We start from the raw sequence: 27,741 nt of genomic DNA on the forward strand, positions 1-27,741 counted from the left end.
TTATGAGTTTATAGAGGGTACCTTTACAAAAATACTACCTAACTAGAATAAAACTCAACGTATCCGCCTTTATCAAATATGGCGGTTTCCGCTTCACTCTTTCAGCGACCAATCAGAGCTCGTGTTGTTGAGCCGTCTGCCCACAGTAGCGATGGTGGGAATGAGTGTTCTCAGGTCTGCTGCTGCTTTTGCAGCCAGACTGAGTCCTCTGAAATCTGGAAATAATGCGGTAAATCTACTAACCAGAACAATCCCGCGGACAGATAAAGGTAAGATACATCTTGGACGTTTGAAGAGTGAGAAGTTTGACCGTAATGGTGGCCGTCTCTTCTTATGACCTTGCGCCGGGGCTTGTAAGCATGCTAACATTAGCTAGCTGATAACGTTTGTCCTGCTGTCAACAAAACGTGAGAAAGTATGTTAATACTTAAATATAAAAGTTACAGGCAGCTGCTCAGTCTTCTTTGTCAGCTAATGATATTCTTAAACCGCCCTTCTTTTCATTAGAGCAAAAGATATTTGGTGGCTGTCGTAATAGTTGTTTTATAGTGATGGAATGACACATTGATCACATTAAACATTTTAGCACATTATTTTATTAGTCTTAGTAAATATCATAAAATAATGATATCAAGATAAAGCTGTGATAATAATTGTAAGAGTGATTTTGTTCGTACTATCCATCCCTGCTTTATATAAACAATTTTCAGGACTGCACGATATGGCAAAAAAGTAAAGTGTTTATTTTTTTTTTTTACAGATAATGCGTTTGTGATATGATTCACAATTAGTGTTAATAAACTTTTCTGCACCACAAAAGAGCATGTTAATGATGATGTGATATTTGTTAGTCTGTACCAAACAAGCATAGTTGCTTACATCCAATGAACAAGATCTCTGCCTGGGTCCAAAATGTTTTGTTTTGTTTTTTTGTCAATTGGCTAAATGGCTTGTGAATGTTTACATTTTACCAGTCATTCAACAGATTAACATGGTTTTGTTTTGTTTTTTGACTGATGAGTGAAACAAAACAACTAGCCACTTTTGCCCTTGGACATATTGAGATTTCAGTAATATTTAGATTTATTGTGCTGCCTTAGTGGATATAATGAGGTACTGATTTAGTTGTATTAGATACTACAGTCAAATAGGTTCAGAATATTGACCTCAGCCTTTAAAAGTCAGGTATCATAATGTCTGTACTCTAACTAAATGATCACTACAGCACCCCCTTCCTTGTTTTGTAGTGGCCGTTCGTTGGGGTCATGGAAAGAAAATGTTCATCATCAAACCCTCCGACTATTATGACAGGAGATTTCTGCGCTTATTGGTGAGTAGTGTAATGTGCAGTGCCAGCAGCAGTCAGTCTTTATAAACTGTAGAGTGTTGATAGCCAAGACATTAAAGTGGATTCCTGCTGTACCCGTTCACTCTTAATGTAACTCAAGCTTAGCCTTACTGACAGTCTTTTGCAGAGTTACAGTCTATTACTGTTCTAAACTGATGCAATTTACTTATTGAAGGTACTTAGTAAATAACATGACAATTACGGCCCTTATTTGGGAGCATGTTTGCACATACTCATGTTGTACTCATATTTATATTTCACAAATGAGGATGCACCTATCCAGAACGACTTGAGTTTAGTTGAGCAAAAGAATAAGCTTACACGGTCTGATTACTAACATTTAATGGAGCCAGTATTGAGCCTTGCCAGCTTCAAACTCAAAGTGGGCAGAGTTTCTGATCTAACAGTTACTCCTGTACCTATAGTTCTATGATATAGATAAAAAAAAAATAAAAACCATGAATAAAATGTCAGCTAACCTTTTAATAAAAGTAATAGTTATTTTTGACATGCTGACATCCTCGTGTGAAACATTAGAGTTTTCAGAATTTAATTTTGTTGTCTCGTGTTTTTTTTTTCTTCCCAGCAATATTACATCCTGCTGACTGGCATTCCTATGGCTATAATTGTCGCAGGTGTGAATGTCTTCGTGGGTAAGTAGGCATATTTTTTCAACTTGTTTTTGTGTACTGTAGTGCCTCATTTGGTTAATTAAAGGTGCGTCTTACTGAGTAAATCAAAAGAAGTTACATGTTACTTTGAATTAAACTTGAATGTGATTGTGATGTGAAGGTGAAGCAGAGCTGGCTGAAATTCCAGAGGGCTACGAGCCTGAGCACTGGGAGTACTACAAGGTATGCTGCTAGAATCTTATCTCATTAGTGCTTTCAGAAGTATTTTGTGTGTCACTGATCTGAACTGATTCATGGATGGATTGGCTCGAGCATGCAGTAAATTTGGAATTGGGTGTACCACAATCACCATTTAACTGAAGAATCATTGATAGTTTGTTTGGATCAAATCAATTTGTAGTCATTAAAGATACTTGTCTCATGTCTTATTGCAGCACCCCATCACCAGGTGGATTGCACGGAACATATACGATTCCCCAGTGAAGGACTATGAAAAGATGATGGCAGCAGTCCAGATAGAGAAAGAAAAGGCAGACGCAAGGTTAGTGTTTGTACCAATGTGTTATGTTATAGATTGTCACCAAAATCCTGTCAGAAGTGAAGGCCAGAAAGTTGTTGTGATACAGCAGCATAAATGTGTTTTTAACTGTCTGTAAACTTCACCAGTGACAGAAAATAATGGTCTCTGCAGTTATTTTTTTTGCAACTAGAAAAACACCTTATTTTCTTCATTTTTATCATTTTAAGCTGGTAGCAAAAGAGTAGTTTGCTACTTCATGTAGTACAGTCATTTCCTTGGCCAAAAGTTATCAGTCCAATAATTCAGTGATATGTTGACACAATTGAATAGATAAATTTGAAGGTTTGAGTTCTTTTAACTCCACAGATGCCACTTAGTTTAATATATATGAACCAAATATGTGTACATATTTAACTGTATTTGATTCAGTCAGCTAATATTTGACTCAGTGCCACAGATAACACCAGAAGCAAACAGTCTTTGGTCAAAGCCACTGTTAATGTAATGGGCCTTAGATGTTAGACCATGTAGAACCTGAAAAAGGAGAATTGGCCTCTTACTAATCAATTTGTATCCACATTTGCAACTACCAAGGTAGCAACTGCTCTTCTTCTTGATGCATCATTTGAGGAAATTCAGCTCTCAACAACTTCCACCATAATGAAACTAAGGTTTTGTTCAGACCGCAGGCAAATCAGATTTATTTCTCAAATTAGATCTCTGACTGTCCACACTGTTTCAAGTGATCAGATCAGATTTGTGTGTCCAGACATCACCAACCTTTCTGCATGGGTTGTGGTGGTAATGACATAGGCTTCAGTAACTATGTGTATGTGTGTGTGTGTGTGTGTGTGTGTGTGTGAGTGACACAAAAGACAGACTGAGATATATCTGTAGAAATTAGATTGGAATCGCAAGTCAGACCACCTTAACGTGCATTTCATGTCGTTTCTTTCTGTCCAAATATTTTAAAATCAATCTGGATACAATCTGAATATGCCAAAATGGATTTGGTGTGGCATTCTCAACAAGGCTTAAATCCCACAGTAATCGGCAAGTTCCTTCTTTATTCAGCGAGTAATTGGGCCAACATCTGCTCCTTTGTACTGGTTTCAAAGTGGGACCATGACAGTGCAATTAAAGGAACCACACAAGTCCTGTCCATAAATGTCTGAACACAAAGCAGGATTGACATTACTAAAGCCATCAGTGATACACACAATGTAGTCACACGTTTAGATTCCAGACAGGTGTCTGTGTGGGACTCGGTCTAACTCAGTTAAATCACACAAGGATGTTAATGAGATTCAGTGTATACGCATATTGGAAGGCTGGATTTTTCTGAAGAATGACAAGGATTCACAACTTGCTCTCGTTTCATTTCTAAGGCATGATCTTATTAATTTGCTGCCTGTTTGTTATCAACAGACTGACACAGCTGGAGGTGCGTCGGCACATGAGGCAGAAGGGAGACGGCCCGTGGTTCCAGGTGGACACCCTCAACAAGGAGCTGATTGACTACAGCCCCAAGTCATCACCTGATAATTAATCCGGATGTGTCTGTCATCAGTACATCATGCTGATCAATCTCACTGTTTGTACATTTTTTCCCCTTCCTGCGTAAATAAAGTATATATGTACTCTGATATTTTTGTCCAGCAGTGTCTTTATTGGTATTGTGACGGCCCGTTCAGCTGGTATCCTGTGCTCCTGTTCTCCTCTTGAGTGAGCAAGGTTGGGTCATCAGAGGAACTAACTGCAGCTGAGAACTTGAAGGGTCCAGAAGACACAAAAGCCCAGGTCTGACTCAGATGTGGTCAGAAAAGCCTAAAACACAACAGATGAAAAGTACATTTGGCATTAATGCAATATTAATATAGCCCACTTATTACCTTAAATCACCCATCATGCACCCATGAATTTGCAGCCTTTAACCTGCAAGATATCCTGATTGGACACTTCAAATCTACAATGTGGATAATGAGCAGAGGTCATCTTTTCAAGGGAGGCTATAAGGTCAGACCCATATGGCCATCTCAATATTATATCAGCTTGTATGGAATTTATTTAGGTATTTTCAAAAAACAAATTATTTATTTTAATTACATACATTTTGCATGACTGTATTTTGTTTAAATAAACTTGATGAGCAATTATTTGTAATTGGTAACAAGATATTTTTTTAAAATGTTTTGGGGGGCCTTTATGCCTTTAATTGAATGGACAGCTGAAGTGAGGACAGGGGCACACGCTCTACAAACTGAGCCACCAGGACGCCTTGACTAGGAATGTTTTGGTCACAAAAGGACAGATGTAATTTTTTGCAATTAATAATGTCCACTTGGTGGCAGAGCTGTGCAGACAGGATGATAATTGTCTGGTGGACAAAGGACTTTATTGTTGTAGAAATAACATTGATCATCTATCGTAAGGTGCACGGAATAAGGATTTTTGCTGTCTTCTTTTACATTTGACCATTTATTTATTATAAATGCAAAATACTGCTGAGATTTTTTTTTATATTTACAGTTTTCATGACAAAATCCTGTATAGATGAACACAGAGTGATGGAGTCTTGTTAAGCCTGCAATCATAAAACAAAACTCAATGCGCACCTCACAATCACGCTTTTCCTCCTGGAGGGGGAAACATGCTGTAGTAAGTGTGGGAGGCTTTATGAATCATCCTCAGAGGTGGGAGGGGCCCTTCTGGTAAAACATCCCTGCGCGCGCGCGCGCGTGTGTGTGTGTGTGTGTGCGCGCGCACAGAGCGTCAGCAGCACACAGTCAACAGTAGCCGTGTAATATCTGCGCAGGTCAGAGCTGTTTTTCTGCAAGAAGAGAGAAAAGACACAACATTAGCCTTCATGGCCTGATAGCCGTGCAGCCTGTGCAGCAACAGTCTCCTCCCGCTCCGTCTCCCTCTCTGTGTCATTTTATTTTTATGTTTTTCAGCGTCACATCCCGCCGGCTGCAGGAATGTAGAGACGGAGAGCTTTAAAAATAGCATCCTCTCCTCTGACAGCGCTGCTCCGGTGGCTCCGCAGCACTGTGCTGCGAGAAGCAGGAATGCGAAGATGGCTGCAGACCTCGGAGAGCTGCTGGTCCCGTACATGCCCACCATCAGGGTGCCCAGGACAGGAGACAGGGTCTTCAAGAGCGAGTGCGCCTTCTCCTTCGACTCCCCGGTAAGAGTCTGTCTGTCCTCCAACTCCACGCAGACACGCCGAGACAGGAGCTGGGACTGTTCGCCTCTCGGGAAGGCTGACAGCCTGATATGAACACACGTGAAGCTGCTCTAATGTGTGTGTGTTTATCTGTGTGTGTGTGTGTGTGTGTGTGTGTGTGTGTATGTGTGTGCATCCATGGCCGCCTTCCCCCGTGAACTTGAGGGAAAATAAATAATTAAATGTTGTTTACATCTCAGGAGAGAGACAGAGGGAGGGATGGAGGGATTTCCTCCCCTCTTTGTGCAGGCAGAGGCGCTGCGTCCAGTTCAGGCCACATTAGCCCCCCGCGTCAACCAGTTTGACCAGTAAAAACACCTGCCTCGACATTTTCATTAATTTTAAAAAAGCTTTGGCAGCCATGTCAGGTTGTGGGAAACAGCTGGTGTGTGTTTGTGTCGCTCGGTAGTGACTTTACAGCCGCCTTATGGTCTTGTAAGCTTTTTTTTTTTTTTTTTTTTTTTAATTAAGCTGTCTTTATCTGAAATACAGCAAACAGCCCCAGCTACAGTCTTTTAGTAATTTATAATTCGCATGAAAATGGAAATAAAGTGTGTCAGTAGTGCTTACTTGCATTATGTCCATCATTATATGCTCAAAAACCTGCAAATTTGTGTCTCAAATTCATTTAAAAATAAGAAATTGTTGAAATTGTTTAGCATTTGAAAACCTGAATTTGTGATGTGAAGGACAATTAAAATCCACAGCTGTACCAAAAACACAAGGTACGAGAATATTAGTGATGGACAATAAATACTGGGCAGATAAATTATCAGCCAAAGCTGTGTCAATTTATATCAGTATCTGCCTGTATTAGCAGACAAATATCGGCTATAATGTCTGTAGTTAACAGATTGTCACATCATTTAATTTGACTTCTTTGGCGACATTCTCAATTAAAGCTAAAGTTTATTTGTTTTTTGATTGAAGAGTCAGAACTGTTCTTTGTCTTTGTTGTAACTGTGATGTCAGTTAGATCTGGTTCAGTCAGAGCCATTAAGTCATTCTTACTTACACTCTTGTGTGCATGAAACTATAGGTTATATGAACTTCCTTTTAAATACCTGACCTAAACATGTGCAAAAAAATTTGTTACGAATTGTCTTTGACAATGAATGTTTGATGCAGCAGTCATTAGGAGTCATTTTTATAAAATAACATAGAAATAATGAAATAATTACCCATGCAATATCACAGCCTGTCAGCCTGTCAGTGGTGAGCTTACAATAACCAAGCAAAAATTCATGCAATCCATGGTGTTATTTTGATATTCACATTTTGACTTAAAGCACATTTTTATACTCAATATTGAGTCTGTAGGGATCTTTTGTGTTTTCTTGCGTTTGTGTTGCTGCGTCACTAGAGTTCATAGAAAATCGCATGACCCGTATCTTAATCTATGTTTTAATTTATGTTGTCATTCTCTGTTTCTTCTGTGAGTAATAGTGTTGCGGTGCCAAACATCGATCATTTACATGTGTTAAAATTGTTTTGATCGTACACTTTTTTTTTTAGTTTAGCCTTTCTTATACCTGTACAGATGAATAAAAACGTTTTGTCTCTTAATACCTTCTTCACTGAAAAAAAACAAAAAACTTTCTTGTCTGAAACCGTTTTTAAAGGTGACTCAGCTGTCTGGAGTTCATCATGTTGGCCTGAGGACTGGTTTATTTTTACCCTCGCACTGTTGAAGCTCATATGTCACTCTGGGCCACTTAAAGGTTTATCACATGGGTTTATAAGGCCTACACTGATTGCAAATGTAGGTTAGTTTTGAAAGGGGGACTTCAAGTATTTTGTCTCTGACCGTTCTCATGTGGAAGTGTTGAAAACACCTTAAATATTCGGTCAGACTGTTGCTCTTTTGAATGTGACAAAATAATAACGACATGTGTGGGGCTTCAGTCCATAGAAACTCTGAAGTTTTATCTGGAAGAGGGTTACTGTGATTTTAAACTGAGGTAAAATCTGCATGTCCTCAGTGCCCCAAAATCACAGAGGTTCTACTTTGTAAATGAAATAAATTTCTATGCAGCTGCATGTAACAGGATGCACAGATTCTTTAACTGCAAAAGCAGCAGCATAAACTGATCTATCAAATTGTTTGTATAAAACAATATGACAGGAATCAATCCCGCTTTTTATGGTATTATTTAGGTAAATTAACATGTTGAATATGACTGTAGATGTACAGTAAAACACTGCTTTTTGAGCAGCAGGGATTTTCTTGATAAAAGTGAGATTTTTTTCTGTGCAAGGGTGGTGGAACAGATTTTTGGCCGTTTGACAAGATGCAAGGCGAAGTTTTTGAAAATGTGCTTGCAGAATCATTGGCACTCATCTCTCTTACTTGCATTTCCCCATTTTCTTGTAATTGATGCCAGGTAGCATAGAACAGAGTACGTATGACAGCCATTTGCTTTTACTGAAATTATCAGTCTTTTGGCTGTGAAATACTTTTAATGAGGCTAACATGCTGCCTTTCCTCTGTGCCTTATTTGAGAAAAGGCACATTAGAAGGAATACTTGTGTGAGTTTATATAATACACACTATATACTATAAACCTTCCGCCTAAGTACTCTGAAAGTAGGGAAAATACCAATTCTAAGACCTAGCTTATGCTAAAATATATATTTTCTGCACATTTCAAGGTTTTCAGTGTGTTAAATGTGCAGTTGTGTTGATAGTCGTTCGCCTCGTGCTGCTGTTCACTGTCGCTGTTTGTTTTGGTCTGCAGGAGTCAGAGGGAGGTCTGTATGTGTGCATGAACACATTCCTGGGCTTTGGACGAGAACATGTGGAGAGACATTATCGCAAAACAGGACAGAGTGTTTACATGCACCTCAAACGACACGTCAAAGAGGTACGTTTTACACCTGAGCTGTGTTTCTAACGGATACTGATTTTTAATGGCACCACAGATTTTACAATGTTTGAATAAATCATATTTCTAAAGGATTTTGTAATCAATTAAACAATAATGCACCGAAGACAATGAGACGTTAATATCATATCATAATAATCAAGAAAAGTACAGAAAAATCAAATATAGCCATGATTTCAACCAATGATATAAACTCCTCAAATGTGAAACTTTGTCGTTACTACTTAGTTTAAATGATGAAACTGATGTTTGGCAGCTTCAGGCAGATCTGAATTATATACCAATGATATAAAAATACCAGTTTTATTATATTTTTGATATATTTATGCACAAAATATTAAAACACTCAGAAGTCTCGAAACATGTACTGTCAAAAAATAGCAGGGTGGAATTGAAAAATTGTTAGCACTTTATTTTGACTTCCTATTTTATGTTGAAATGAAAAATGTCTATTTAACATGCTTGGATCACTTCTACTTAACCATTTTCAATTTCAACCAGTAATATCCATCCACCATCAGTTGTCAACTTTTAGCAGCACAGAGCTCAGATTCATTAGTGAGCTCGCTGGCAACAACATGATAGATTTTCCGTTTTTCTTATGACACACCTGCTTTTCAGCTTCAAATCAAATTCCTCAACAACATTATGTCTTGCCTGCCCATCGCGATTCACTCAGAAATATGTCACGATACAGAAGCTAGATACTCTGGAAATACTATGAAAATTATAAGCACTATAAAAAGATTTAATTAAGGGTTTATAACTCACTATAATGTACCTGTAAGAAGGTATGAGTGTTTATTAAGTTAACAACTATAACTCCTCCTGTGGGTGACCATAAGGTGAAGCTTCTGTATAAACAGATAATGACTGATAAAACAGTCTTCTGTCTTCAGTGTCTTTATAGCAGGTGTGATAATTGTCTAGAAATACTGCACATTAATAAACACTTAAATGTCCAAATAGCTGCTTGTCCTGTGTGTATTTCAGTTGGTAGACCGTGTCATTAATGCTGTCTGAATTACAGTTTAAATTCCCACTGTAGTTAGTGATGCTGCAGAAGTATGCACTGTACTGTAAAGTACAAGGTAACGATAAAAAGGATGACCTGGACTGCTGATAAATCATGATGCCATTGTTTTGAATGTCAGTGATTGAATTACATTGTGAGACCTGAATGCACTTGGAGCTTGAATGCTTCATTATCGACATTTAATTTGAAAAATATGAAAATATTTTTAGTCCTTTTGTTGGATCTGACTGTTTTGCCCTTCAGACAGCGTTTTCAGTTTCTCTATCTGTGTCTGTCTATCTGTCCGTCTGTCTGTCTGTCTGTCTGTCTGTACGCCCCATATCACAACTATAACCTTCATATTTTTCTCTTTGTAGCTTTCTTGGTAGCACTTTATTTATGTTATTTGTACTATCATTTCCTGGCAATTTCCTCTGAAGTTTCCCAGAAATAACCTGGTAATTTGGTTTATTAATAATTAGTTATGTGGAAATTAGAGACAGTTTTCATTTGGTACTGCTCCAATTAATTAATTAAAATTTATTTCCAGTGAAACCTGTCCATACACAACATTCCTATTGAACGTGCAAAAATTTTAAATTTGATTACAGGCAAGCATGCAATATACAGAGATAATAAGGTTTACTTGGTTTTAGATTAGGGGTGTAAGAAAATAACAAAGATATCGAATGCTGCAATATTACATTCTGTGATACTGTCAATTCTCAAAACACTGTATTGTGACATTGTGAGACATGCAAAGATTCGTGGCAGTGGTTAATTTTGTGCTTTTGTTCTAAGATAATTCTTATCTTCCTTATTATTAGTGCCAGTTTACATGGTTCTTTCCAGGAAATGCCCTTGGAGATTATCAAGCGAATATTCTTAAAATGCACACCCATAAATTTACATGTTTACAGCTATATTAAAACACTGAAAAGTTATAAAACAACATTAGATTTTATGTAACAATCTGTTTATATTAAATAATAAAAAATATATAAAGGGAACATCAAACAATATCATGCAATACAACACAACAACGTTGCAACAAATACTTTCAAAGATTGTTGCATGTTTGTTGATACTGAGGCAGAGTGTTATTGATTCAACTCTGTGGTAACTTCTGAAGTTTGTGGTAGTGTTGCACTGGATTGCATTATGTGTTTCTGTTATTTTGTCCATCCTGGTACGTATAAATTATTGAGTCGACAAACTAAATCAAGCCGTCTTTTAAAAAGTTGGTGGTAAACAACAAAGGTCTTAGCTGCTGCCATGTTTTCTCACTGGCTCTAATTGCCCTCAGATAAGCTCTGCTTTGTAAAGAGCTGCTATTTCCATGCCTGGATCTGGCCAGAAACAGCTGCTCGCATTCTGCAGGCTCCCGTGTCTGCTGTTTTTTTTCCCCATGAGTCCACTTGGTCTCGAGTGTGTCAGCATTCTCTGTCTTTCTGTCTGTAGTCTGCAGTCACCTGAAGCCTAGAAGAAACCAGTCGGTGGCACTGTGCTGTTTTGCTGCCAGCAGATTCACTTTTTAGTGGATTTAATGACAAAATTCTTCATATTTGTTTGTTAAAATATTTACCTATCAGTCTGTTAAAAATTGATTGTTTTATTTGAGTTTTCTGCCACTCTGGACAGCATGTAGTGGAGAAATAAGAGAAAGATGACAACACACTCTGCAGGCACAGACGGGCCCACACACACAAGGTTTAATATACTGTAAATGGTGTCTGTCCAAGTCTACAAATCAATCTGTGCAACTAAAGTGGTTTCATTTGTCATTCTTTAATTTTGACCATGACATGGGAAGGGGGTTTTCCCCTTGCCTTGTAATTTGACCTGGCACCTCAAACATGCATCATCTATTTCTGACAAAATGACAACCATCTGGACCTTCTGTCGCAGCAAAGCATAACAGAGTTTAACAGCGAGGAAAGCATCAAAGGTGTTAAAAGGTGTTTTTAATGTGATGAGGTTTCTTTGATCCAGTTTAATCTCTTCCTTCCTGCTTCCTACAGAAAGCCACAGGAGCTGCAGGAGGCGCCATACCCAGACGAAGAAATGGAAAAGTATTTCTAGGTAGGTTAGGTTTGGGGTAGTGTTGGAAGAGGTACTCAGATCATTTAGTTAATTTAAGAATCAATTCCACTATCTAGAAATACTCCATCACGAATTAAAACCCTGATTAAAACCCCTGGAACTTTGATATTGTGTTGATTTTGGAGAGCCCTATGTGCAATAGTGGTAGTGTTTCCTCTGTAATAACCACAAAATATCACATCCAAAACAAAATGATCTAAATAAAAATCTCCTGCTTCCTTTTAACTGGCTAAGATTCAACTCACTGTAACTCTACCTGGGAAAATGTAAACATAGACTCAGTTTGCTGTGTTGACAGACATTAAGAATGAGTATATAGAAATAGTCTTCTCTATGATGGTCTTGTTTGTTTATGTAGGTCATATAGAGGCATCAGTAATAAATTGAGACCGTTTCATAACCAGTTAAAATGCCTTGTCGTGTGTTTAAGTGAAACACACAGTGTAATTGAAGTATCAAAAGCAGAAGTACTTGTTCTGCACAAAATTGGTCTCTGAATCTAATACATTATTATGTATAATATAATCTAATATAGTAATATAATATGTGTAATATTATTATGTTATTAATAGGAATGCACCAGCATGTAAGTAGCATTGTGATGTTGTATCTGGCTGAGATAGAGCTACTTCTATCTACTTAATATACACTTTAGTTCGGTAGTTTTTGAGTAGTTACGAGATAAATCTGAGGGGTGTTAAGTGATTAATGCAGCACACAAAAAAAAGAAAAACAAAAAACAATGTTCTGCTACAGAAATTTGTTCTCAGTGTTCAGAATTTAATCTAATCTTTGCTTTTTGAAAATGTATTTACACAAAACCATCAGAAAAGTTTTGGGAAGAAATGTCTCTTTAACTCAAAGACATCTGAAATGAGACAAGGGTTGGGAATGATTGGTTTAGTCTTTTACAATACATTATATCAAGAATAATATTACTATATTTATATTGCGCCCTTAAAAATACAGTTTACAAAATGCTTTGACAGGCAGCACACGGGCAGGATAAGCAGCAATACTCAAATACATCCCGACAACAAAAAGCCAAACAAAAGCAAGGTTAAGCTAAACATTAATCACTTATTTTGTATCGCAACAATCAACAAATTATAGAGAATATAACAGGTTGGGGATTACATTTTGGATGTTCAACTCATCTACTCCTCTAAAATGTATTATTTTGAAAAGTAAATACTAACTATTGTTGTCACATAGATGTAGTGGACTTAAAAGTACAATATTTCTCATTAATATACTGTAGCAGATTAAATGTCTAAAGCAGCATAGAATGAAAAACTAATATGCAACACCTCAACATTTTAATGTGGTATCATAATAAATGTGTTAAACCCCTCTTGGCTGCTGGTATTCCCGTCATATCTGAAAACAAAATGAAGCTTTCTTGTGATGATAAAAAAGGTGCAGCTCTGGATGCATTGTACATGTTTTTTTTTTTAATTATTTAGTGTTTTAATTTTAAAGTAAATGTGATTTGGGTGGTCAGAAACACCCCTCGCAGCTAAAAGAATCCCCCCTCCATTACAAGCTGGTGTTATTGTTTGTTACACTGCGGTGACCCACCAGCTGCCCCTCCGGCCGGCCTTTACCCAAAGCGTCAGATATTTCCCATGATGAGCCCTCCTCCTCCTGTGCTCCAAATATAGCCCATTTATTTGTATATGTGGTTGGTAACTGTTCTAAATCAAAGCCTGGCCTCCTCCTCCTCCTCAATGTAGGGAGGGGGTGGTTGGTCGACGGCCTCTCAGCTGCCGCCACCTGTCAACCTCCCTTCTAGGCTGACACACTTCCACTGCAGCTATGACGCTGCTTGGAGAGGACCAGGTGTCTCTCCCCCGCCCTCACCCTCACTCTCCCTCCCTCATGGCTGGCCTGGCGGGGGAGGAATTCCTTCCACTCAGCCTCCATGTAATTGATGTTCCTGTTTTCTTATCGTTCAGAGTTTAATTGACTTTATTGTCCATCTGACTGCTGTGCTTCAGGTCAGCCTTCAAGCCAACGTCTGACTCTCTGATATAAATTAGTCAGACTCTTGTTTCTCTGGGAGGATTCTCACTGTCGTCCATTTTGGATGTTTGATATGACAGCGGGCATGTATGTTTCCGCCGTCATCTCCATACCAGACCAGTGATCTAATCAGGCCGCTGGCTGGTAACGTCAGACGTTACCATGAAACCAGTGGGCACAACAACAGTGTCAGGGAGAACCTTTGATCCGCTTTCTCATGAGTCATTCCATGACTTTAGGCTGGAGGGGAGAACCGACAACTCTATATGGAGAGAAGAGGCTCTCTAGGTTACAAACATCTTTTCTTGATATCATTATGATTATAGCTGAAATGATTAGTTTATTAATCCATTTGCTGATCAACAGTCATTTTTTAAAATCTTCAATAGAATTATATATCTAAAGTGCATGAGGGTTGTTGTGATACACCAGTATTTACAATACTTTGATATTTAAAAAGTGAAATATTTGATATTAATAATACACACACAATATTATTGTGTAAATAATGCAGTACCTCTTATGCCAGCGCCGTACTGTATGCTCTTAAATCACCGCTGTTTCTTTCTGTTCAAATGACTTGTTTTGTTTGTCAAACAGCCCAAAAACCAAAGGCATAAATTTACGATGATGGTTATGGTGACATTTTTGGACAGTTGGTCAGACAAAATATGATGTTGTATTGGGCTTTATGTGTGTATGATGGATGTTTTCCCCTGTTTTCTGAAATTTAGGGATGGGAATGTAGAACGAGTTCCAGTTGGGAACCATTCCCAATGCCTGACATTTGCGTATTGCAAAACAATCACGCTCATGCGTCGTCGACTCTGCTAAAAAAAACTTGTTGGAGCCATAGAGGAGAGCCTTTTATCTACTCTGTTTCTGTTCTGTGTTCAGACTCAGGGATAATAAAGCCATTGTGCTGATGATGTAAACCCGTGTTGGCCTACTTTTATCCCCACATTGAAAATTGTTCAGGAATCAGTAAGGGAGTGGATAAAGATTCAGACCAATAATGGCATTGTATCAATAAAATCTCATCAATTCCCATTCCTAACGACATTTTCTAGACAATTAGTCAAGAAAATACCAAACAGAATAATCAATAATGAAAATAATTGTTACTTGAAGCCATGATTTTAATAATTTAGCTTCATAATGTGATCAATAATGCAACAAATGCGGCGTAGCTGCACAGTCAAAGCCGTCCTTGGTGCTCTTCAGTAACTCTATAAGTTGCTGATGATAAGAGTGTGTGATAAATGTCTAAATATAGCTCCTCCACATGAATTGTGTCTGAGCTAAAGAGTCATCAGCATCATATGAAGTCACCCTGTCACTGTTGTATAAAGAGACGCCATCGATGGTTTTCTTGCTCAAGGATTCATCTGCATCCTCAGACTATTATGGTATTGACGAAATGAATGAAGCAGTAACATAAAAAAAGAACAGACCTCACACTCAAACATAAAACAAAAATAACCGAGAACAAACGTCAGTCAGCCGTCACTGTCTAACCTCAGCTGATTGGATGTTTATTCCTCCCCTGTAGATTTAGAGCTAAACCGTGATTTTAATGGAGAGGACTATGAATATGAGGACGAGGCCAAGCTCGTCATTTTTCCAGACCACTTCGAGATCCCTTTACCAAATATTGAGGAGTTGCCCGCTCTGGTCAGTGAGTTGCTGCTGCTGCTGCTGCTGCTGCATGGGCTCTTTGTGTTTCCATGTACGTCGCAGGGAGGGTGCACACAGTGGTTCCCCTGTCACTGAATGGACAGCTCAGTCATTCTTAGGTTTAAGTGAGAGTTTCATGGTCACAAATTATAAATTTTGCATTCAAGAATATAATTTGTGGAGGCTCAGAATTTTCCCTATGCCTAACTTAACCTCTAGTAGCTGTTAGCTAACCTAAAAGTTTTCATTTGGACAGGTTTTGGTTGAAGATTTGGTGTTAAGTTTGGTTCAGAGGCCACTATTTGCTAAGAAAAGCTTCTGGGGAACCACTGGATGCACAAACTGAATAGATGCCATTATTACTTTTGGTCCTGTGTGTCCTGTGCTTGCATGGAGTGCAGAGCAGACATTTTTACTCTGGTTGTGTTTGTTTTTAGATCAGTATGAGCTTCCACAGTAAATGAGGCTTGGATTCGGCATGTCATGAGTTTTCATTCTTCAAAATGTTTTATGCATGTATCATTTAATGTTGTGAGTGTACAACTTGTGATGTTGAGCATCTTTTTTTTTTTTATTTGCATGGTTTGTTTCTGCACTACAGTAGCAATATAGTGCTGCCCTGTCTTCCTCTGCTGGTTCAGTTGCTTTATATGGCACAGCTGCACAATGTCTTGTCACAGTGCATAGATGTTGCATGTCCACTACTGTCCTTTGTTTAATGGATGGAAGTTTAATGTTTCTGCAGAGGTAGAAACAAGTTCTTATATCTGACAAATGCAGCATTAAAAATAGAGAGAAGTTCTTAATCCCTGAAAAAGTTTGGTATATTTTCAGCTTAACCTCACTCCCACCCTCTTCCAGAAATTAATTCTGTCTTTACTGTTTCATTTGACATTCAGGTGACCATCGCCTGTGATGCAGTACTCAACGCACCATCAGCTTTCAAAAAGCAGGAGCCTGAATCCTGGGAGGAGGAGATCCAGGTGTCCAGACATGCCCGGAGCCTCAGACAGCTGGATAATGGGGTCAGGATCCCACCCAGGTAGGAAAGGCGCTAAGCCACTGTGATAAAACGCTGTATTACTGCATCATACAGTCGGCTTTAAATTTCTGGGTAGCAACAGCTGCATTTCTGAAGCCATTAACATGACTTACTGTGGTGATTAAATGATTTCTTTTTCTTTTGTAATATACAGGGACTGCAAATTGAATTTCATTGTGAAACTCTGTGTTGCAGAATGATGGATCAACCTTGAAACAACCAGATTAATAATAGCGAAAGATTATTTTTTTTCAGCAGGTTCAGCCAGAACCAGAGTTTTTCTTATAGCAGTATGTTGGAGTAGAGAAATTAATCATGTGTTCCTCATAACTTTTCTCAGATTTCTCTTGATCATTGTATACAGGATGTTTCTCAAGTTTTTTTAAATTCCACTCATAGAATATTAAAATAATTGTTCTTCCCTGACTTTTGTGAAAGTCATGCAGTACTAGTGCTTGTGTGTACAAACCCATTTTGAGAAAACACAGTGGTAATTACCACCAAAATATTAAATATTATGGAATATTGATACTTTTCTACTGCTTCTTCATCCAGATTAAAGCTATCAGTGCAGTTTACCTCTCAGCATATGGTATATTTTGCATCATTCATCCCTTACCCACTTTTCCAACTATTGTCTCCCCTTCACCTACTTCTTCATACATATTAAAGTCAGCAATTCATTTTAGCTTCACCTTTTCAGCAAACCTTAAAATATTCCACATCTTTCACACATTATTAGTAATATTCAACTGTTCAAGGCAGCAGTGGAGTTCAGCTCCCAGCCTGTAGTGTATATTTTGCATCCTTCATCACTTACCAACTTTTCCAACTGTTCTTATGCTTTCAGCTGCTTCTTCATGAAAATTAAAGCCAGAAATGCATTTTAGTCTCAGCTTTTCAGCATCTAGCACTCACACAAGTTGGTCCCTGTTTATGCCCAAGTGAAATTTTGTCAGTCATTTAGATTGATGAGTTTTAAGATTTGCAACAACAGATGACTGCATTACTTATTTTCTTTCTGTCTGTCTTGTTTATCCACACAGTCAGCGGTCCAAACATAAATCTGATTACTTGTGCACCTGCTTGTGAGCAAAATGTAGTAACAAGAGTCTCTGTTTCTTTGCTGTCAGTGGCTGGAAGTGTCAGAAGTGCGAGATGAGAGAGAACCTGTGGCTGAACCTGACAGATGGAGCAGTGCTCTGTGGGAAGTGGTTCTTTGATGGGAGCGGAGGCAACGGCCACGCTCTGGAGCACTACAGAGAGACCAACTACCCCCTGGCTGTCAAACTGGACACCATCACACCAGACGGAGCAGGTCTGAGACACAAAACTGTCTAAAATATTACATAAATCCAGACGCTGAGTTATTAAGCTGCATTAATGATCAGTGTCAGTTGTTCCTTACCTTGGATATACTGTGGCTCATGTTGTAAAACTCTATAATACTGTGTTTGAATGGTATAATTTGAAGGTGACGCTGACTCACCAGATTATTAGGTACACCTGTACAATATAATGCAATCCAATACAACCATCTTGTGATACAGTCTTGTATCTGTTATGAAGTATATCGTATTATTACATAATAATTTAAATTTTGTGATCATTTTTGAAGATTTCTTTAGTAATGATCATGTAATGTATTTAGCATCATACTGAGAGGTTATTATACTGTTTTACCCCACTTATATCTGTAAATATGACACCACTAATAAAGTGGTACCTATGTGTAAATAGTGATTATTGGGCGCTCAGGGCTGCTCTTCATATTGTGTTGGTAACATGCAGAAGTCGTGTGCCCATCTACCTTTTCCAATAAGGTGTGTCTTACCATTCAATGCCGAATGCTGCCATTCAAGCAAGAAATAGTTAGAAATCCCCAGACAGTCATTGGTGGGGATCTCCAGTCGTGGGATTGTGAGACTAGGCCTATCATGGTGACTAACTGATCCTTTGCTTTCAGATGTCTACTCCTTTGAGGAGGAGGAGGCTGTGTTGGACCCGCACATATCAGAACACTTGTCACACTTTGGAATAGACATGCTACAGATGCAGAAAAGAGTGAGTCGTCTCAGCTGTGAACAAACTAAGAATAAGCCACACTGGCTCTCAGTTTCAGTTTCACACTGAGCTCTTTCTCCCATTTCAGACAGAAAATGGTCACCACACAGACAATAACGCCCGACCGCGGGTCAGTGAGTGGGAGGTGATCCAGGAGTCGGGCATGAAGCTGAAGGCGGTGTTTGGTTCTGGTTACACAGGCATCAAAAACCTGGGCAACAGCTGCTACCTCAGCACAGTGATGCAGGTCCTCTTCAGCATCCCAGACTTCCAGAGGATGTGAGTACACTGATCGATCAGCCGGTAATTGACATGATCGGACGAGCTGAAAGCTGACTAATTCCAGTGTCAGATATATCTACTTTTAGTGTAAACAGAATCTCATTATCAAAGGGGAACACAACTTGATTTAATTAGTTTTCATTTCTTGATTAATATTGTCTCTCTGACCCTAAGTATTTTAACAATAGGAGCTTGACAGCATACTCTGAACACAGCAGAAAAGTCATTATTTTTAAAACTTAAATCAAGATAAAGTATGCCATTCACATTGACAGACAAAACTAGTTCACATGGACACGATGGACATCCTAATATGACCCACTTGTGGCATTTTTTGCAATGCTGATTTATTTACTTTAAGTTAAAAGCCAGTTTTCAATATTCTGTCAACTTGTTTTCTTATAATAATCAATGGCAATCTATAATTTGTTTTTTGTTTGCTAAATGTCTGTCTCTGGATTAGGTATGGAGGTAAACTTTGGGTTTTTGAGTAACTAATATGGCTGCCAGCAGAAGGTGTTAGTGTCTTCTCAGTACTGCCACGTGTGTTTCCAGTGGTCTTGTGTCTGTGTTTGTGACATGTATTTTGATCTTTAGGTATGTGGGTAATCTTCAGAGGATATTTGACTATTCACCCCTCGACCCGAGCCAGGACTTCGCCACTCAAATGTAAGTGACTCCGGTGTTACATAATGCAGTATTCAAACACAGAACAAGTGAAGGTGTTTTCCAGCTGTTCAGGGTTTGTTATGAGCAACTAATTTCAAATGTGAATCTTTGTTATGAAAATGCTGGAAGTTGATGACAACACTGCAGAAGTCTGGACTGTGAATCTAAGTTAAGCTAATACATATTTTGTTGGTTCAAAACCCTTTTATCCCCATGTGTTCTGGTAAATACTTGGTGTATTTTGTTATATAAGCCTGTGTGTTGCAACAGACCAGTCAGATGCTCTGTGGCCATGATGATGATGATGAAAAGTAAGTAGAGTCTTAGTCAGACAGGCGATGAATATCAGTAATGTGAAGCTACAAACCTTTCACACTGCCAGATAAACATGTTTATACCTGTCATTCTTTGTATTTGATAGACCCTGTCAGTATAAAGAGAAAATCTGTCGCCTAATGTGTCGAGCCTGTATTGATTAAACAAGAGCCCTACTTTAAAAGCACTAAGGCAGGATTAGACTAATTCAATGAATATATTATCTTGCATCCTGTACTTAAAACGAATATTGAATGTCGCAGCTTACGGACACTTGGATTAAACCACATGAGCAGTATGGAGACATTTTTTAGGCTTTTTGTGTTATTTTTTTACATTTTAAAACTGGTCACCATTCACTTGAATTGTACTGGATTTGGCTGCAATGCTGTTTTCTGCTGAAACTTTTGTGAACTGGAGAAATTCACTCATCCCCACATCAGCACAGATTCTTTCCAAACACACATGACAGGAGAAAAAGACAACACTCAGCCAGTGCAAGCAATTATTTGTTGCTTTACTTCATATAACTGGTGATTCTTTTGAAAATTTTTAATTGGTTTAATAGTGTTAATTTATTTTTTGTATAAATATTTTGGGGCATTTTATGGCTTTGATAGCCTGACAGAATCTAGTCAGCATCTTGGCCTGGAGAGTAATGAAAAGGAGATTTTAAATCTTAATCAGGCTTTCCTGGGTACATAATAGTGAAATAAAAAATAAAATAAAAGAACATGTATATCTTGGGGTATCTTGAAAAAAGATATGATGAAAAGGATCATCATATATAGACTTCCTCCTCTGCTGTACAGCCAGTATATTCACTGTTTCAGCCTTGAACTCTAATTTATTTTTAGGAGGATATTATGGCTAAAATCAGCTCATGGCTCAGTGCCTTTTGGGATATTTGAGTATCTCACTTTCCTACTTCTCAATATGCACTTAACAACATAAGACATAAACTGTATGTTCTTGGCTCCCAACCTTTTTCCTTCAGGGTCCTTGTTTTCTAACAATCCCTGACTAAGTGACAAATTTTTATCAGTGTTTTGATTTATCAAATTAATCATACATAGACTTCTCTGTTTCCTTCTCCCTCACACTCAGTTGTCTATTAGATCTGTGGTTGTTTTAACAAAGTACTTTTCTGATGCAGGAGGGCTGTTCAGCAGAAAGTGGAGGCTTTATGAATAGAGCTTGTGGTCATGTCTTCACTGTGCCTTCATCCTGTGAGATTAAATGATGATAATAACGTAATTTTTAAAAAGAACTATTTTATTTAGTCTTCTCCGCAGGAACAAATGAAATGCAGCGATATAGGCAGACTGTATATTTTAACAAAAGCTTTCTTACACCTCTTAAAATTAAGAAGGCCTCAGAAACCCCCCACGATGCTTTGGTAATCACTAGTGGGGACGATATCCCAATTTTGTGAACCAGTGCGGTATATAATATATAATCTCAATATAGGCTTTTAAAGAAACTGATATTTATGAAACTGATTGTACTGAAACAGGTTGAGCCACTGCCCCCTGCAGTTAAGATGTGGTATTGTGAATTATAAGTATTCTTTTAGGCTGTCTGAGGTCCAAAGAAGGAAGAAATCTGTCATGAAATATACTTTTCTCAAATAAATAATGTACCGCCAAAGAATAGAAAAACCTTGTCTGCAGGATGATGAACCAAACTATTTGCTGGAGTGTGATGACTTAGAAAAGGATTTACAAAAAGACAGATGGTAGAAAAGTGATGTGTTCCTGAATGGGTGGTTACTACGGCAACAGAGGTGAATTTGAATTGGAGCCAGCTTTGTGAGACTGAAAATCCAGGGTTATCAAGTCAGCTGCCTCTTGAAACAGGCCCCGGGTGTATTGTCTGAAGTTTTTTTTTTTTTTTTTTTTTTAATGTTTGCTCTGACGAGTAAAGACACATGCACTCTCAGGGTGTGTCTTCCAAGAAATCACAAAATCACCCCAAGGAGATGAGAAAAAAAAAACTGACGGACTGACTCCTCGCTGTAATGTTTATGCCTTTGTTTTTGTCCGACAGGGCTAAACTGGGACACGGACTGCTCTCAGGCCAGTACGCCAAACCACCCATGAAATCTGAGCTCATTGAACAGGTGATGAAAGAAGAATACAAGGTATTAAACTGGGTATGTCCAGCTCCCAAACTGGGTCTGACAGAAGCATGTTAATACTGACCGGTAGCAAAATGACCAAACTACTACAGTTGTCTAAGTAGAGCTTCAGCTTGTCAGTTTGATGTTTTCAAACATGAAACAACTCTTCATAATGCAGTATATCTGTGTTATTAATACACTTGAGCTGTTTTGTGATTGTGACAGCTGGAGAGACGTTGATCGAAACAAACGGTGGACATGATTTTTAGATACATTGTGAAGTTTTCTTGTGCTCTGACCTTTTTTTCCTTCAGTCTGAAAATAGCTGCTGGGTGCGGTCCCAAATGTGCAACTCAAATTGTTTATGAACACAGCTCCAGGCACAGCTCTAATACTGTGTTTTGCTTTAATTCCCCTCATTGCTACTTAATATTAGCTCTGCTTAATGGTTGTCTTGAGCTTCCTGCAAACTCCTACTTTCCAAACAGAGTAATTGATTTGTCTGGTAATTTCTTTTGTGTGTTTTGCTTCACTAATTCAAAAGCACATGATGTGAAATCGTTCCATTTTTCAACCACATAGTTCACAGCTGCTGGGAAACTGGGAGAGGAAAACCATTAAAGCATAATGGGACCCAGCACTGGGTCTGTAAGCTTCTTTTAAGCCTGACCAGCCACAGTAATTGATAGGGCCGAGCTGTGATCCTGCACTTCCTACACACGTGATGGTGGAGTCAGGTTTGGATACACGTTGACAGCTGGGAGAATATACTGGGAGCCTGGGTTGGCACGCTGTGGTCTGTTCGTATAAAGGAAATGTTTCTCAGTACAATTACTTATACTTATTAAAATGGCTTCTTAGTTTACTCCCCTGCCAACAATTATATGGGATACCTTTTGTTTGACTAGAGGTTGATCTGCATAGTGTGGCAGGGTGATGTAGGGATTCCTCCACATTGGATTTGCCTATAATGAATCGATTATCAGCATTTTGTTTACGTTGTTTGTTTAGTTGCTGGTTGCTATGTATGTGTTGCACAGTGAATTTGGTATGAGTAATGAATTGTAAAATGTGGTGATACCAGACCCAAAGATGATGCTGATTAAGTCCAGTAAGAATTGGATAAAAAAGTTTCCAGTGTCCAAAGGGTATTCGACCCACTGAATATCTACAGTAGAGTTTCTCCCACTGGCCCCTCCCATGAGTTCCCACTCAGATTTTTATATTGCTTTTCTTGGCTCTAGGGAAGTTTAACAAATATATAAACGTGGTGTATTAAAAATTCATAATAGAAAGAGTCATAATTTACCTTTTTGCAGTTCAGATGTCTTCACAGGGCTTCACAGATGTCTCTTTTATAATGGTGGCTTATGCTTTTTGGGCTACAGGGGATTTTTTCTTTCCGCAATGACATGAGTGGCCACTGGGACAAATTGGGAGTTGTCTGTCCAGGTTTTATTATACAACCATAAGCACACAGACAGACGATTACTTCTCGGAGTCTTGCTGGTTGCCTCACAACTGCTCTCAGCCGACAAACAGTGTTGCACATTAAATTTTAAGATTCTCTTTCCGATAATTCCATTTTATAGCGACTTCTCCTGCAGGAGTTTCCGCCATTGATTCAGGATTTCACTGTAGACAAGTCAATAGGAACGCCCGGTGTTTGAGATGACCTAGGATTTGTTTCATGTCTGCCTTCACAGGCCAGATGTCTTACAGCCTGAAAACAGAGTCAAGAGGACGTGCAGAAGTCTAGTTTTCTTTCACTTGATTTACAATATGCTGTTATTATGGAATTATTGCTCATTGATGGCAAAAAATTGTTGCCTTTCACAGCTTTGATGAGCTTTAGTGGTGCTCAAACACTGACATTGTCACCATCAAACAGAGCCAGACCAGCTGTTTTCATTATTTAGCGTTCAGTTAGATGGAGCAGATTTTTTTTTCTAGCTAGCTAGTCAGCTAACTGTCTACCAGAAGACAAACATTTTCCAAAAAATGATCAAACTCTGCTTTAATGTGTACTGTACACTACATAAACACTTTTCAGTGATAGGTTGCCATTATCAAGACCGTCAGGACTAAGATTGCTCGAGTGCAGTGAAATGGAGTGTATTGTTGTACAGCTAATGCTACCTGGATAAGGACCTTGTTAAATATATTTGGAGTTGTTGAGTATTTGATGTCGTGTATGTCAGTTACATGCCAGTACCACTTGCTTAGCAATATTCTGTTTGACCGTTGTTTTGGGATCAAACAGTAAAATTATCACCATTAACATCTTCTCAGGGTATAAAATCAAGTTTCTTTCCTGAAGCCATAAAAAACTTTATGTGATTCAGTTCTTCATATTGCTGTAAAACTCCTTGGTAAAAAAAAAATGTTTTGTGATACTGGCCTATATAAATGAAGCGACACATTGGATTCACTGGTAGTTCTCCTGTACAGAGCCTGGTACTGGCAGTCTATCCTGGCATTGCTTTCAGTGTGTGTATCTGTAATATTCAACAGTGGTCTGCGGTCTTGTCTTATACTTCTGTCTGAGACAAGTAGTCGCACACAGTCAATGTTCGTGACGCCCAGATGTTCTCATTGCAGCAGCAGCAGAAAGGCATCTCCTCTCGGATGCTGAAGGCCCTGGTCAGCAGAGGACACCCAGAGTTTTCTTCTAACAGACAACAAGATGCCCACGAGTTCCTCCTGCACATGATCAACCTGGTGGAGGTGAGTAACGCTAAACCTCTGCTGCAGGTCAGGATATAGTCGATAGCCAGCAGTGTGTGTTTATGTGGAGAGGTCATGCATGCAACATGAGAAAAATATTTATACCTAAAGATACCTCTGCTGCTTGCTAGGTCTCTGTGTCACATACAAAACAAAATATCTCTGCAAATACTGCTCAATATATAATTACAGTTTCACTTGGGTGTTAATAGAGAGTCCTCGTGTCACCTTACGATTTTGGTGACCTCTTTACCTTTCATGTAGTGCCACCACAAGTTTAAAATTTCCCCTTGACCTGCAGTGTTGCCTGTTTCCATCTTTGCAATGAATTTACTGAAAATCTAACATGTTTAAGTTCATGTTCATCATTGCCAACATTTGTTGATTAGTGACGGTCACAAATATCTTGATATTGAAATAATAATTTGATGTTGATTTAAATTATTATTTCAGGAAGCAAAGAAGTGGTACCAGGTTATTTTTTAGAAAAAGCTTTGAACCACCAGAGACTTTAATGAGTCATAAACATTTGTCAGATTTTCTGATGCCATTTTATATTTTATAGAATTTTATATATTCACCCCTTTATCTCACAAAATGCCTGTATTTTGGTCATATTTAGATGATTTTCAAAACTTTCTCTTCATACGATTCCTCAGACTTTTTTTCTTTCATTCAGATCATTTTGAGAACACAAAATTAGCTGAGTTCATGTTATAGTTTCTGTCAGGCTGACCCACACCTTTAAAAATGATGGACTAAGATATTTTTAAAATAATAGTACTCCTGCTTTGTCCAAATTATCTTAACACAAGGTCCTCTTACTCCTTTTTTGCGGAGCTTTTGATCGCATGTCATGGTCTTCATCACTAGATGGGGTTTGCTCAGTTGTCATGACAATGACTCAGTTGTCATCACTTGTTGTCTTAATGTGTACACTTACTGTAGTTCATCCTAGAAATGTGATTAACTTCAAATGGCACAAGTACCATGATTTATGTTATGAATATCGATTTACATAATGTCCATAAGATGGATTTGTCACGCTTGTTCGAGTGTCGCGTTACATATGAATGTTTTTATACACATCCACTGGCAGATAATTCAAGTTAACGCTGTAAACACAGGACAGAAAGGAATGCTGCCTTTCACAAAACCCGTGAACGTGATTTTTTCCCAATAATAATAATTCATAATAAGTTTACAAAATGGCTGCGTGACGTCTGACCCCTGACACACATGGACAGTCAGTTGATTGGGAGAGCAGCGTCTGTTTTTGACTGAACACAGCACACTGTCTCCTTGGTTGGTACATACACATGGGGTGCACTGACGTGTCTTTCTCGACCAGGATATATATAACTCAGTGATATCTGTTACACAGGGAGGCCAGATAATGCTTTCTATTCTGCCTCAGCCATGATACATGCCCTGACTTGGACCCGACGCTTCCTCCACCTCATGTTGTGAAGATTAACAAAACATACCACCCAGATTCTCCCAGCCTTAAAGGGATAGTTTGGATTTTTTGAAGTGGAGTTGTGTGAGGTACTTATCGATAGACAGTGTATTAACCTCCGGATCAGGAAACGCAAACAGGCCACCTGGCCATGTCAAGAAGTGAACGCTTGATCTCCCAAGACTGATCATTTTAACCATGATCATGACCTTTCCTTAGCCGTACCCAGTTGTTTTTTTGTCCCTAAACGTACACAGATCCTTATCACAACATTGTGACATTATAAAACGTAATTAGTTTGTACAATGAACATGCACAATGAAGAAACAACGCATGCCAATCTGCCACGACTCAGCTGCCTGTTCGCCATTTTCTTATATTACAGCCCAACTATACACTAATTTATGTTCATACAACATTTTAAGCGAGAAATAAGCAATGTATGAATACAATCTTGATTCATATTTGTTCAAGTTTAGTTAGTTTGCAACAAGTGAAAAATCACCCTCTGCTGGCCATTAGAAAGAATGCAAGTTTGAGGCACGTCTGAGTCTGGTTGAAATCTTTTTTTGTTCAACTAGATTCTATTGGTGAAATCAGTCTCTTTACTTGCAGAAAATGGGAATTGCTGATATATCGCTGCCTTGATCAGTTAGGTTGTTTGTGTTATTGTGTGACTTCTGTGTTGTAAAGGATAGTTCATATTGGTTGAGCAAGAGAGAGCGATATTTGGCTTATATGATGGCGGCTTTTAGTCAGAGAAGGCTGTCTGACAGCAAGGAGAGGCAGTGAAAATATTCTAAATACAGGATACCCTTAAACTGATATTACTGTTTTTTTTAGATGGGTCTTTTAGGTGGCTAAAATATGATTTGTTGCTGACCCTGTCCACAGCAGTTCATTGCTTAGTTTCCATACTGGTACTCCTTTCTGCTTCAGCAAACCGGGGACATACCAATGATGATTCTCCTAGTATTTCTTTTTTCTCTCTTCCCTGTCCAGCTTGCCTGCGTCCAGCAAGTGCATGAAGGCAAAAAACACAAAACCGTATTTCAGAAATGACGACACGTAGCTTACCGCCAGCCTACAGCTCACTTTTCTGTCTTTTTAAAGAAGAATTTTAAAATGTAAATGACAGTTATCAGGCCATAAAACCATTGAGCTTTTGGTCTTAACAAATTAAGACTCTATAGTCTAACAAAGGTATTGACATCAGTGCTAGAAAAAAAATCAGAAGTCAAATCGAATTGTGGATTGGGGGAATCAAGACATTCCTATTATCTATAGGCCCACACTGTCCTCCCGTCCTTTAGTCGACTTGTCTCTACGACTGTCTGTAAACTAGGTACTGATTTAGTTATCCAGACATAGATAACACAACTTAAGTCACCACCATCAGCAACATTTTCCTCTGTCTATGTCAGCCTGCGTACTTGGCCTGGGTGAAATTATAACTTGTGTATTTCTGTAGCCTCTGAGAATAGAAGGGCTGGGTTGCGGAAAGGCTGCAGTGTAAACTGGTGTGTTAAGTCACGATGCCATCCTTCATCACAGTCTTCAAATAAACACAGTGTGAACTTCAATGACCCCTGCCGATCGTAGAAGACGCAGAGTCGCTCCGTGATGATGA

General features: G+C 38.6%; 2 protein-coding genes across 10 annotated transcripts in view; both read left to right on the forward strand.

Moving 5' to 3' along the window:
* Nucleotides 1-109: 109 nt before the first annotated feature.
* On the forward strand, nt 110-4,146 carry ndufb5 (NADH:ubiquinone oxidoreductase subunit B5). The gene is made up of 6 exons (XM_084723391.1): nt 110-269; nt 1,248-1,330; nt 1,935-2,001; nt 2,141-2,202; nt 2,415-2,521; nt 3,929-4,146. Exons 1-6 carry the CDS (start codon nt 152-154, stop codon nt 4,047-4,049), a joined length of 558 nt encoding a protein of 185 aa, XP_084579517.1. The 5' UTR covers nt 110-151; the 3' UTR covers nt 4,050-4,146.
* A 1,248-nt stretch (nt 4,147-5,394) lies between these two features.
* usp13 (ubiquitin specific peptidase 13) overlaps nt 5,395-27,741 on the forward strand; it is a 43,277-nt gene continuing 20,930 nt past the window's right edge. Inside the window, exons 1-11 of one of the 9 annotated variants that reach the window (XM_084723389.1) lie at nt 5,395-5,687; nt 8,465-8,590; nt 11,648-11,708; nt 15,307-15,428; nt 16,331-16,473; nt 17,607-17,791; nt 18,440-18,537; nt 18,626-18,816; nt 19,417-19,488; nt 21,853-21,946; nt 24,530-24,652. In XM_084723389.1, coding sequence (XP_084579515.1) covers nt 5,577-5,687; nt 8,465-8,590; nt 11,648-11,708; nt 15,307-15,428; nt 16,331-16,473; nt 17,607-17,791; nt 18,440-18,537; nt 18,626-18,816; nt 19,417-19,488; nt 21,853-21,946; nt 24,530-24,652 — 1,326 coding nt within the window. In that variant the 5' untranslated portion in view covers nt 5,395-5,576. Of the gene's footprint in view, nt 5,688-8,464; nt 8,591-11,647; nt 11,709-15,306; nt 15,429-16,330; nt 16,474-17,606; nt 17,792-18,439; nt 18,538-18,625; nt 18,817-19,416; nt 19,489-21,852; nt 21,959-24,526; nt 24,653-27,741 lie in introns of all 9 variants that reach the window. The other 8 variants (XM_084723385.1, XM_084723382.1, XM_084723388.1 and 5 more) reach the window with 8 other exon arrangements.

This window comes from Lutjanus erythropterus, chromosome 7 (assembly GCF_056507025.1).
Source record: "Lutjanus erythropterus isolate fLutEry1 chromosome 7, fLutEry1.hap2, whole genome shotgun sequence".
Taxonomy (NCBI): domain Eukaryota; kingdom Metazoa; phylum Chordata; class Actinopteri; order Lutjaniformes; family Lutjanidae; genus Lutjanus; species Lutjanus erythropterus.